Genomic DNA, 12,905 nt, shown 5'->3' with positions numbered 1-12,905 from the left:
GGGTTATGATGTACGAATGTTGTATGCAATAAATGTTATTATATAAGAAAATATGCTGAAATGTTAAGTAAAAGTGTTGTCCATTTACATTTACATTTTAGGCATTTCACTGACACTCTTAACCAGAGCGACTTACAGTCGTGCAACAGTAGAATAAGCTTCAATTTTTAGATCATTACAAGCAACCAAAATATGAGGTGAGTCTTACAATCTGTAGGCTGCAACTTTTTTTTTTTTTTTTTAATCATTTTAGGGTTTTATTTTGAAGTTCCAGCTAGTTTCCTCCTAGCCAGGTCACGTGGCTTTGCCAAGATGGCCGCGCCCTGGAGCAAAGGGGTGTAACAGCCGAAAGAGTTGTGCAAGGGAGTTCAAATGACAGTTTAGGAGCTGCAGGGTGCAACCGACTTCTCCAACGAGAGAGACAGCAGCATCTCTGAAGCCCCTCCACCTCCTCAGCTCTTCCACCATGAACAAGGACGATTTAATACTGTGAGTAGACCCGTTGTTAGCAGTTTACATTTTATTACATTAGCAGCCTGGGTTAGCATTTCGCTTGCTAGCTGTCAAAACAGAATGACGTTATAAAACTTCCCTGTGTCATGCTTATGAAACACTTCTTGCTACAGCGTGAGCTGCGTTTATAATGCTCTCTTCATTGACGTTTTAAATATTTGGTGAACATAAGTGAAGTTACTGTCATAATTCGTGACCCTGTCAACCAACCGCTACGCATTAGCCCCAATACGCGCCGTTCTTTCTTGTATGGAGAACCCCAGTAACAAAACTCCATTAAAAAAATCTAACAGTTTAATGTTGCCTTGCTCGTTGGCAAAGGTACATACCTGGTGCAGCATGGGTTGAGGCATTTTCTGTATCATTTGGGTCTTCTGGTAATTTCGGCATATAGATGTTCCATCTAGCACCACTTAATTTCAATAAAATCTGAATTTGGTTTGGTTGGAATTGCTTCGCATTGCTTGCTACCGACCTCCACAGTGGGAGTAACAGGTGAACCAATTCTAAAAGTTGAGATGTTATTGAAGTGCCCAATTGAAGAGTGGATCCTAACTCATCCTGAAATATCACAATTAAATACCAAGCCTGTCACCCTAAACAAATTATGAAAAGTACTAATGACTCATTTCTTTAACCCATTACTTGATTTTTGGCTTGAAGCATTAGACTGAATTTGACACACTTAGTTTCTGTGTCTAATTTGCCTTTACAGTCTATAAACACAGAGGAATAGCTTTTTTCTCTTTCCAGCAAAGCAGTTTTTAATAGTCCAACTAACAATTTAGATTTTAAAAGAAATAGTCATATCATCCTGAACCATTTAAGTGAGAACTGAATTTCACAGTCAGCCTGTCTGACTGATGCGTCCACAGCAGCCTTTCATTCAACCGTTGTTCCACTGCTGGCAGACGATAAGAGAGGAGAGGAGTGTTATCTCTCATAATCACTCTGGCGTTTTCTACTCTTTTGCTGGATGCTCAGTATGATTGTGTGGGGGGAAAGGGAGGGGTGCGCCTATATTTCAGATAAGAGGAGCCTGCTTACCTTACTGTAGCCCTGGACCTAGTGGACTGATAGAGACTGCTAGACCCAGTTCTCATAGAAGGGAAGGGCATTTTATAACCCATTTGAACCCCCAAAAAAACCCATTTTATAATTAGCGTTGTAATTTTGAAGCTTAGTTGTCACTTCCGATGTCCTATTTTCTAGCTGTCTGCTGGACTGTTAAAAATGCTTTGCTGGAAAAAGATAAAACGTCATAATCCACAATAGTGAAGACGAACCAATTTGCTCTATGGACAAAACAAAGTGCAGTGAATTTAATCTGAGTAATGAAATCAAAATGGGAGTCTCGGCCAATAACAAATGAGTTGTGTGTCCAGAAAACATTCCGGCACATTCCTGTGTCTTCGAGTTCACAGCTGGTATATTAACAACACTCCATTCAATCCCATTGTAGTGTGCCGTGTTTCTTCTGTATGTTCATGTAGGGAGTTGTGCTTGAAGATAATAAGTTTTGGCTCCAGTTCTGGTTTTTGGGAACATTGTTCTAGTACTGATCTTCTTTGGATACTTTATCTATCGTTATTGCTGTGTTTGGCTGCAGATGTACTTTCCCTTCTTCTCTATCAGTGTCAATGCAGTACTGCTGAATGAACGTAGAGGAAACACTGCTATACCTTGTGTTGTTGTCCTTCCAGTCCCAAAGACTTCCCCCAGCTGCAGAACGACACATTCCTGCGAGCGGCGCGAGGAAAGGAGACGGACCATGTCCCCGTCTGGTGTATGAGACAGGCTGGACGATACCTGCCAGGTACAATCCTGCATAACAAGTTGTTATGATGAAACAATGGCAGGATTAAAGGAAAAATAGACTAAAGACTAAATAACTGATCCATTTCCTGCATGTAGCTACCGGTTTGCAGGGTATGCAGTGAAATTTTAAAACGGTGTATTGTAGAAACAGCATTTTATAATGTTGGCCTAAAGACAAAGCAATCTCATTTTCTCGTATTGTGTCATTTGTTAGATATTACACAATCTTTATATTTTATATTCAGACTGCAAATCTTCTCATATTTTTCATATATTTTCACATAGGGCTGGGCGATATGGACCAAAAATCATATCTCGGTATTTTTAGGCTGAATGGCGATACACAATATATATCTCGGTATTTTCTACGAAGTGGGCTAAATGTTCAGTTATAAGTAGGGCTGGGCGATATGGACAAAATCAAATATCACAATATTTTTGACCAAATACCTCGATATCGATATTGCGAGAATATTGTAGGGATGACTATTGGTGCTTTCACAAAATATTTACACAATGAGATTTTTGATAAATAATCATCAGTAATGTGGATATAATGACTAAGTGGGTAAAGGCAAATTATAGAAGAGCTAGAACAGTCTGGTAAGTTCAGAAAATGACATCACTTTACTGTAATGCAGCCTTTAAAACCAGGAAAAGACAACACTTATGCCATATCACGATATTACGATATCCAAAATCTAAGACGATATCTAGTCTCATATCACGATATTGATATAATATCGATATATTGCCTAGCCCTATTTTCACATCGTAGTTTTTTAGCCACATTTTCATTGTGTTTTAATAGGTTCTACTTCCATCGTTTTTCACTCCCTGCATATATGCTGTCATGCAATTGATGCATTTTTCATATATATTTTTTTCTTATATTTAATATTTTTCATATTTTTACCTAACGTATTCTAGTGTTGGAATTGTTGGCAGCTGGTTATGTTTATTCCAATTTGTATCCTATTTTTCTCCACTGTATCCAATCTTTTTCCTGCTCAAATTTCCCTTCAGGGATTATTAACGTTTCATTTAATCCAATCTAATCCACAGAGTTTCGTGAGTCCAGAGCAGGGAAGGACTTCTTTGAGACATGTCAGTCACCAGAGGCCTGCTGTGAGCTCACGCTACAGGTACAGCAGTGGTTTATAACCATTTCTCAAAAAAGATACAAATTATTTTTTCTTTTTTTTTCTTTTTTTCTTTCGCCGACCCGAAACTGAGTTAGCAGGTTTCTGTGTACAGCATATCTATCAGAATAGTGCTTTCTGTCCTGCTCAAACACATTCACCACTGCATGTTTTACTTGGGCAAAGGGAACAAAAAAAGGGAACATAGCATAGTGTCCCTGTCTGTCACTCCAGTGGTGCAGTAGTGGGTTTCACACTTTTTTTCTAAGGGGACACACATTTTGAAGAAACTTTTCTTCACACCAAAATTTATTTTACAGACGTGTGCACTAACCTAATCTATTTTAACCTTGTTTTCAGACTACTAACCTCCAAGCCCACAGTGCCTAGGCCAGCTCATATATGCAAATAACCCCTTTAAAAAGTTGTGTGTACTATACCTCAAACCACCAAAAATACTTAAAAGATTTTAAGCCATTTTCAAGCGGTGTTATAGTCTGCTCAGGTCTATTAGTGATCAATAAAAAGATGAGTAAGCTATGAGCTCGAGGTCATCACCACAAGACAACCAACCACCAGTAACAATTTCAAAACTACATGTTCAGTTTTAGTATTAACTTATATTTTATTTTCTTGAGAAGACCACATCTTCATGTAACTTATCTCATTCTGATACCACTTCCTATAATGTATTTTTTTTAGTTTATGGCCTAAGGTTTATGTCAGTTTAAAATGTTGGGTAAATGCCATTTCCCCCCTCCTTCTCCACCTTCAGCCTCTGAGACGTTTCCCCTTCGATGCTGCCATCATCTTCTCTGACATCCTGGTTATCCCACAGGTAAGGCTAAGTCATTCCCATTTACCCATTTTTTTTCTGTCATACTTGGGTGTGTATGTATGTAAGTGGCTTAGCTTTAAAGGAATACACCAAGTTTTGGCCAGTTGGTCAACTTACCCTTTAAGTGATGAGAACATAGACACCAAGATCATCCATGTGTCCCTGGTAGATCATTGGATCAGTGATAGTAGGCAACTAGCATTATCTCAAAAGTGAGAAAATGAGAATCCATCCATTATCCGTCCTTCTGTCCGTCTTCCTCCGTCCAGGCCTTGGGCATGGATGTCCAGATGGTGGCGGGCAAAGGTCCCACGTTCCCGGAGCCCCTGAAGGAGCCCGAGGACCTGCAGCGGCTGCGGGTCAAGGTGGACGTGGGCAAGGAGCTGGGCTACGTCTTCAAGGCCATCACACTGACCAGACACAGGATCGAGGGCAAGGTGCCGCTCATAGGCTTCACTGGAGCTCCGGTGAGAGACGACACACACACACACACACACACACACACACACATGGAGGTACATGGATGTATTTCATTTAGTGAGCTCAGTATCTCATCTTTGTTCAGGCACTTGCGTCTCTCACTCTGTTATAAATGAATGAGGCGTTTATGGAAAGAAATTAGTGCCAGCAAAGATTGTATTTGAATTGCATGTGTTTGAATTTGTCATACTTGTATTCAACTGTTGAATTCAAAAAGAGGAATTCATTGAGTAAATGGGTAACTAACGCATAATTCAAAATTGAATGCAATGGCTTAAAATTTAATGTGATTTTTGTTTGATTTAACTTTTAAACTATAATTTCAAATTCAGTTTTCTCTGGATTCCACCCAAGTATGCATGCATTTGTTTTATTATTAGTTTGATTATTATTATTATTACCCTGGAGGGTTTCACCTTTTCCACCCTGACAAGAATAACATTCTGGGGGAAAACACTGAATATCTTGTCATTTTTTGGCATGGAAAAAATGACCAAATCTAAAGATATTTTGAATACCAGCACAAAATATCATCTATCATGCAGCTTAAATCTAAAAATACCCTTATCAAGTGTTCAGAGGCCCATATCAGTTGAGCCCTCATTCTAATCAATATATTGTCTTTCTCTCTCTGACCTCCTTCCCTCTGTGCTCTCCTCCACAGTGGACGCTGATGTCCTACATGATCGAAGGCGGAGGCTCCAACACTCACTCCAAGGCGAAGCGCTGGCTGTACCGGCACCCCGAGGCCAGCCACATGCTGCTGAGGATGCTGACTGACGTTATAGTGGAGTACCTGCTGGGACAGGTGGCGGCCGGAGCACAGGTCAGGACCCCCTCCCTTCATGACAGTGTTGGCTCTATTCCACTTTCTTCAAACTGCCAGCGCCTTATAGGGACGGCAAAGTCAGGTCACTTCTCTCCCTTAAACCAAGGACATAGAATCTGTGCCATGGTGCAGTACGTTTATATATAGTGAACAGTATGTTTATATAGTGAACAGTATGTTTATATAGTGAGCAGTATGTTTATATAGTGAGCAGTATGTTTATATAGTGAACAGTATGTTTATATAGTGAGCAGTATGTTTATATAGTGAGCAGTATGTTTATATAGTGAGCAGTATGTTTACTGTATTGTGCTGATATTTTACCTGTACACAATTAATGAGAACAAAGTAAAAGTTCAATTGTTAAACCATAGCTAGGAATTTTCACACAACCTTTTTCATTTACATTTTCACTGAAACTCCCACAATCCTTTTTCATACGAGGAATCATGTAATCGTTCGTTCAGCTGTCAGTTTAGAGTCGGTCTGCTGAAGACGCTGCAACACACAAGTCCTTTCTGTGAGGCATTAATCACGAGCCTTTCAATTTTCCAAGGTAAAAGGGAGGAGGGGGGGCATTGCATTATTACAGTCGATAGGATTACTGTCAGCTGTGTGTCAGTATCAATGTCAGTGCGATTGTTAGTTCTGAGGTAAATGAATGACTGGGGGGTGGAGGGGGGGGGGGGGGGGGGGTGTTGTCAGGTTGATTAACTTCACTGTTGGTTTCAAATTGGCAGCATTTGCCATTGAGGTCAATGTCAACCTCACACTGTCAGCCCATTGTTTGTCTTGTTTGTGTACTTTTGCAACACATGTGGTGTCACAGCCTAGTTGATGTTACCATGGCAAATGACAAAATCCAACCAATAGACATAACTTTATAGCAGGAGCTAGGTTTATCACGGTCAGCTTCGGTAAACAACTATACATTGTCTGTGTTTACATGCAAACAAATACTGCAACTATTGCTCTTACTCTGATAACGAGAATAATTTGATTAAGCTGTTAACATGCATAATAGAAGTAAATGTAATGTATTATACATAGGCTATATAGGCTAATAGAAATAATGTGACATCTCCACGTAAGCATTTCTCTCCCTTCATTCAAACTTCAGCCATGATTCTCCTGTGCGGTGCCCTACTTGTAACTTTCCTACCACAGCGCCATGGGACTGGGCAGCATCTGTACTTGTTTTTTTACGTAAGGTCGGCCCGCTGTGGAAAAGCACCGAGTCGAGCATTTTCTCAAGTTGAGAAAAGTGCAACTTTTTTTCGAGGAGGCCACGTGACGGCGGCTGCTTTATTGTGAGCCACCAGTGATGAGGAGGAGGAGGCGGGGTTTCATGATACGTATGACAGCAACAGCGGAAGTAGCGGTCAAAAAGTTGACGGGAGTTATTAATCTGTCAAGAGTCAGTGTGACGCACCTCGACCGTGTTGTGGGACTTGCTGCTAAGTGTTTCAGAGTTGGACCTAAATACTATTTGCTGATTGCGGCAGCTACTGCAAATAGTCCTTATGGAAACAAACGTGCTTTTTCGATATCAGCACAAAATGCGGTCGAGGCAGCGGTTTTTTTTTTTCCACAAAGAAAGCAGAATTCGAGTGAGCACGCACAAGTCTGTATTCCCAAACAAACTCTGGTCAAAATCATACAAACAAAGGACTTTGCCATTTTTGCCAAGGCTTTTGCAGATAGGAGTTCCACATAGAATCCACGTTTTCTGAAGTCGTTCAAATCAGTCAAGCATTTCTCTTATGATGGCCAAGTACTTTGCTTTTGGTGCTACCGAACGCATTAAGATGAGACTCGGTGTTCTTTTTCTGTGCGTGTCAGTATTTCTTCCCATCTGAAGAACCATCAAAGCCCTGCGCCATGTGTAAAAGTAGCATTGTTAATATTAGAGCAGAGCTTCTTCTTCAAATAGGGCAAGAAAGCCTTTTGTGTTTTCAGCCCCTTCTGTATGGAAAAGCCTGTGAGAAGACGTGAAATGTAAAGAACTGATGGCTCCTCATGCCTTTAAACCAGTTGGTATGGACAATAAATCTATTGGATCTATCTATAACTGTGAATGCTTGTATTAAGTCAACTGTTTTAAGCCCATGTCTCAGTTTCTCCCCTCTCTGTTCCTCTGTCTTTCTCTTTGCCTTGTAGATCATCTTACTTATTACGGTGTTTCTGAAACGCGGGTTAACTAAACCACAAAAACTCACACACTTGTTTTCTGTGCCGTGTGTCCAGGCTCTGCAGGTGTTCGAGTCCCACGCCGGCGTCCTGGGCCCGGCCGAGTTCAAAGACTTCTCCCTGCCGTACCTCCGAGACATCGCGCACCGGGTCAAAGACAAACTCAAGGAGGCGGGACAGGACGTTCCCATGGTGAGAGAGGGAGAGAAAACACCTGCTTACACAAAAAACCAGACCAGCCGACAATGGGCATTTTCACGCCTTCACATATTTCGGGACTCACGTTCTTCCATCTGTGTGCCTGATAATGTGAACGGCTAATGATGCACGCTCGCACATCGGCTTCAAAGACACGAATCAACAAAGACGCTCTATCTTTATTTATCTGTTGTATTATTCTGTTTGTTCTTCTGTTATAATTACCTGTAGTATTAGCTTCAGCACTCCGTTCTATTCTTATCTTCTCTCTGCTGCTGCAACAGCCCAATTTCCCGGGAGGGATCATTAAAGTTTCATCTACTCTAATGTAAATCACTGTGGTATCTCACCAGTAGATGGTGCCGTTTCACTAAAGATGGCTCATGCCGATGGGTGGAAAAAGTTGCTTTCACAATCTGTACTTGTAACTTCTCCTTTTGTGTGTGTGTGTGTGTGTGTGTGTGTGTGTTCCAGATTGTGTTTGCGAAGGACGCCCACTACGGTCTAGAAGATCTGTCTCAGTCTCACTATGAGGTGGTTGGGTTGGACTGGACTATTGACCCACGATCAGCACGGTAACACACACACACACACACACACACACACACACACACACAGAGAGGCACCACCACCACACTGAGCTATTTTGACTTTGGTACAAATACCAGCCCAATAATTGTGGTTTTGGTTCTAAAACAATAACGCAGCTCAAGAAAACTAGAATTAAAAAAAAACTAGAATAACCTAAAATGACCTGGAATTTAAAATGGTAAAAAAAATGCAATAATTATATTGTTTTCGTGTAGGGACACATTTTGCTTCAGTCATTCCAAACATGATTTTATGGTAAAATGTATGGCAAAATGAATCTCTGTGTCAGTAAAGATTTGTTTACAAGAATTTATGTTTGTTATTTTAAATTTTAGGCAGGCCAGTAATAGTAAATATAACCTCTAATACTTGAAAATAAATTGCAGGTTGTGGAAAAATTTTGTTTTTTTGCAAATTAGGCACCACAGTATTGTTTCAGTACCAGGGCACCATGCAACACTATACACCAAGCCTAAATATGGGCATACATATATTTATTTATGTGGAATTTGCAGTTTGTCACAGATTTACATTCTCCCTGTGAAACGCGCACTTGCATATTAACTTTCACATCAGCTTCTCTTGACAGGTCAGAGGGTCAAAGGTCAAAGCCAAGATCAGCCCCCCCCCCCCCCCCCCTCCACTTGTCATCAGAGTTTCTGCTTTGCGTTTCTGTTTAAAACGTTGCATCTCAACCAAAAGCTGGCTCCTCCCGTCGCAGTGTGTGAGAATTCAAGCATCGAACTATCTGTGGAATGTGAGCATGAATAGAGACGGATCAATACGTGGATCTCCTCCTTCAAAAGCCTCTTCGAAATCCGGTGTCATGGTCAGACGGCAAACAATGGCTGGACGCTAAACCGCAGCTAAATACATCTGAGGGACGGAGTCATACAACTTGTGTTCGGCTGGGTGGTGGCGGGGGTGGGGGTGGGGTGGGAAACACTGTTACAAGATCGCAAAACAATCTTCATGTGCCAAAATAAGGACATAGGAGCCCATTCTCTATGTACTGCTGCTTGATGGCAGATTAGAGCCCAAACTCTCTTGTTTCTACATTTGGTGGGAGACTCGCATTTTTAGCTGTGCTAAGCAGGATTATGGGAATATCGCATTGCTTTAAGTGTGCCGGAGCCCCGGGACGCCACCGGACCCGGGGCTTTAACACCGATTCCACCGCTGTCCCATTTCCCGAGAAGCAGGTTAACCATTACTGACCTCTCCCTACCCAGTCTGTCATTCGGTACGGGGTTTAAGTCCGCAAACATCTGTGTTTCCTGGTCTGCTCATCAAATACTTAACCTGTTGGTTAAAGGATTATCCCTGTGTGTGTGTGTGTGTGTGTGTGTGTGTGTGTGTGTTGTATTTTCAGGGAGCGCACAGGAGGGAAGGTTAGCCTGCAGGGAAACATGGACCCTTGTGCTCTCTACGCTCCAAAGGTAACCTCCACTACCGCTTTGGTTTGGGCCGCCACATAATCAGAACTACATTAATCATACATGGAGGGGGGAAAACAATAAAGCAAAACATCAGGAATGCTTAGTTTATCTTATCTTCCTAGGAACACGACCTTTGAGACCGTTCACTGTTCTCAAGCAGTCGAACTGATCTCGTCTCAAGAGATTTCCTTTGTCTCACTAGCTGCAATTCATATATTTTCATACTATTTCATTTATAGATTTATGCTTAATACCTTCTAGTATACACTGTTTTTGCCCAGCCTTAGTTTACACTAGTATACTATCTTAGTATACTTTCATCCTGGGACCCAAATTGAGTAAAGCATGTGTCACCCAGATACCCAGAGCCACTATGTGTCCATAGATGAACCTTGATCTGAAAGGTCTGCCAATTATGGATGGGACGATATATCGAAATTCAATATATCGCGATACAAAAATCGCAGGGCGGAATAATGAATCCTCTTCCCTCCTTTCTCCCCCACAAGGAGCGTATTTCAGAGATCGTGAAGAAGATGTTGGATGGTTTCGGGACGAGGGGCTACATCGCCAACCTGGGCCACGGCCTGTACCCCGACATGGACCCGGAGAACGTGGGCGCCTTCGTGGAAGCCGTGCACAAACACTCCCGCCAGATGATCAAGCAAAAGTAAATTTTGCATTGTATGAGCCAAAAAAAAAAACCCATTCAAACGATACACTGACGAATCAGTGTGTACAATAACGCAATATTGTAATGAAACAATGCTATTCCGAAGTTATTCATAGTGAAATTCAATGCCAAGAAGGTTGTGGGCAACACTTACAGTCAAACATACAATATACATGCAGCACAGCAAGACATAACAAAACCTAGCATCTGTTTTCTGTTGTTGAAGAATCCATTCCCAATGATTTCCCAGTTGATGAGCACCTTTAAAAAAAAATTCACAATACATTTTCACTGGCTTTTATTTCTGCCAAGGTCAAGAAATATGTTCTTCTTGAATAGGACCATGTTATATTTCAATCCAAACAAATAGAAACAACAACCAAGGCAACATTCAGACACGCAAGGATCTGCAAGAGAGTAAAAACAAACACAAACACCAACTTGATACTGATGTATGACACAAAAACATAACATTTTACATAAATTCACTGTTTTCTCATCCGGTGTAGTATTTAAGGATAAACAAGATGTTGGTTTTCTAAGAAAAGATTTTCTGTTAATCTGTATAATCTATCCAGGGGAGGATTATTTATTTGGCGTGGAAAGGGATGACATCGCTCTTGTAAGGACAAATTATGAAATACAGCTACAGCTTGATTTGACAGTTTAAATTTTCTCATATTGAACAAACAAACAAATCCCCCACTGGATATATATTGTCACAAAAAGTTTTACTCATATTCTAGTCGATAGAAAATCGTTTAAGAAATGCACCGAAGTACAAGAAGATGCCTTATGCTGTTTATATATTTGTTATTCACCCCAAATCTGTTTTTTTTTTTTTTTGTAATTTCATCAGCTCAAATGCACCACTGGAAAAAAAAAGTGGTTTATGAAGGGAATTACATGGTGATCATCCTGAGAGGTTGTGTGTGTGAGTTGACAAAGGCGATGTTTCTGGGTATTAAAAGCTAACAGACGACATAACAGTAAGCCATGCAAGTTTGTATATTTTGCTTTTGTTTTCGTTATTTTTCCCTATCCAGTCAAATAAAGACTGATTGGATTTTTAGTGGACTTTGTGTTGCTTTGTATTTCCAATAAAGAGGTCAAATAAAAAGTGGATTTCTCATCATGTTTTTATGTTTCATATTTTATATACCGAGTTTGGATTAGATTTTTTTTTTTTTTTCAGTATAGGAGCGACACTCAACCAGAAAATCTGGCTTACATTTTTGCTCTTTAGAGATATTCTCCTCTGGTAGCTCAGCCAATAGGCATCGCCGAAAGATCTTAATTCTTCTTTACACTGGTAAAATCCCTTCCATCTATCCATCTCCCTCTCTTTCCCTTATTCTGTTCCTTTTTCTAGCTTTTCTCTCTTACATGATTGTTCTATTGTCACAGGAATACTCTAAAGGCACAACCTTGAACTTTGTACTCCTTGGCACTCATTTTTAGTTTCTTGTAACGTAAATGATCATTGAATTGAATTGAATTGAATTGAATTGAATTGAATTGCTTTGATGGCGCATATACGCACTGCTGTACATGTGAGTGCAGGACCTGGTTTGGGGCTGAGGCCTGGTCCAGAAAATGGGACAGAGATACTGGGTCTGGAACTGGGACAGAAATGAGACCGTGTCCCATCTGAAGATGTATGGAAAAGTTTCCACTCTCCTTACAATAGCCATGTGGTGTCTCAATCAATAATAACTTTAATAGTAACAATACAGTAACTTTATTTGTATAACACTTCTCGAGAAGAATGTGCTTCCAAATCAAGGCAAACAAAAGACAAAGGAAGAAGGTTACATAAGAAAAGAGGACAGTGGCAAAAAACAAAGAAGCAGTAGTTGAAAGAAACATTTCTGTAGAAATAGGTCTTAGGAAGAGATTCAAAAGACAACTGAGTCACACAGTCTCTGCAGTCTTAAGTTTAAATGTAGGAATCTAAGTTCAGCTCATAACGAATTAACGGGTTCGAGATATGGGGCCTATCCCTATCTATGCTTTAAAGCTGCACTAGGCAACATTTTTTATATAAAAATAGACTTATTTCATCAGCATAAATCACAAAGTGGGGCTGCAACAGTGTCCCTAACCCCCTGATTGAAACGCTGTAAATTTGCTCAATTTGCCCAAATTACATTCTGGTGTCAGGTCTGGACAATGGTCTAGACTGAGAGACAAA

General features: G+C 40.6%; 1 protein-coding gene across 1 annotated transcript; it reads left to right on the top strand.

Annotated features, from left to right (window-relative positions):
- Nucleotides 1-346: 346 nt before the first annotated feature.
- Nucleotides 347-11,829, top strand: urod (uroporphyrinogen decarboxylase). The gene is made up of 10 exons (XM_071541865.1): nt 347-489; nt 2,217-2,329; nt 3,397-3,476; nt 4,249-4,311; nt 4,581-4,778; nt 5,456-5,617; nt 7,868-8,002; nt 8,483-8,583; nt 9,972-10,038; nt 10,548-11,829. Exons 1-10 carry the CDS (start codon nt 467-469, stop codon nt 10,710-10,712), a joined length of 1,107 nt encoding a protein of 368 aa, XP_071397966.1. The 5' UTR covers nt 347-466; the 3' UTR covers nt 10,713-11,829.
- The last annotated feature ends 1,076 nt before the right edge of the window (nt 11,830-12,905 follow it).

The sequence above is a fragment of the Centroberyx affinis genome, unplaced genomic scaffold (assembly GCF_046629955.1).
Source record: "Centroberyx affinis isolate AG114_WGS23_722 - 3 ecotype Tasmania unplaced genomic scaffold, CSIRO-AGI_Caff_v1 ptg003959l_1, whole genome shotgun sequence".
Taxonomy (NCBI): Eukaryota; Metazoa; Chordata; class Actinopteri; order Beryciformes; family Berycidae; genus Centroberyx; species Centroberyx affinis.
The sequence above is the reverse complement of the archived record's forward strand: the minus strand, read 5'-3'. Positions and strand labels throughout refer to the sequence as shown.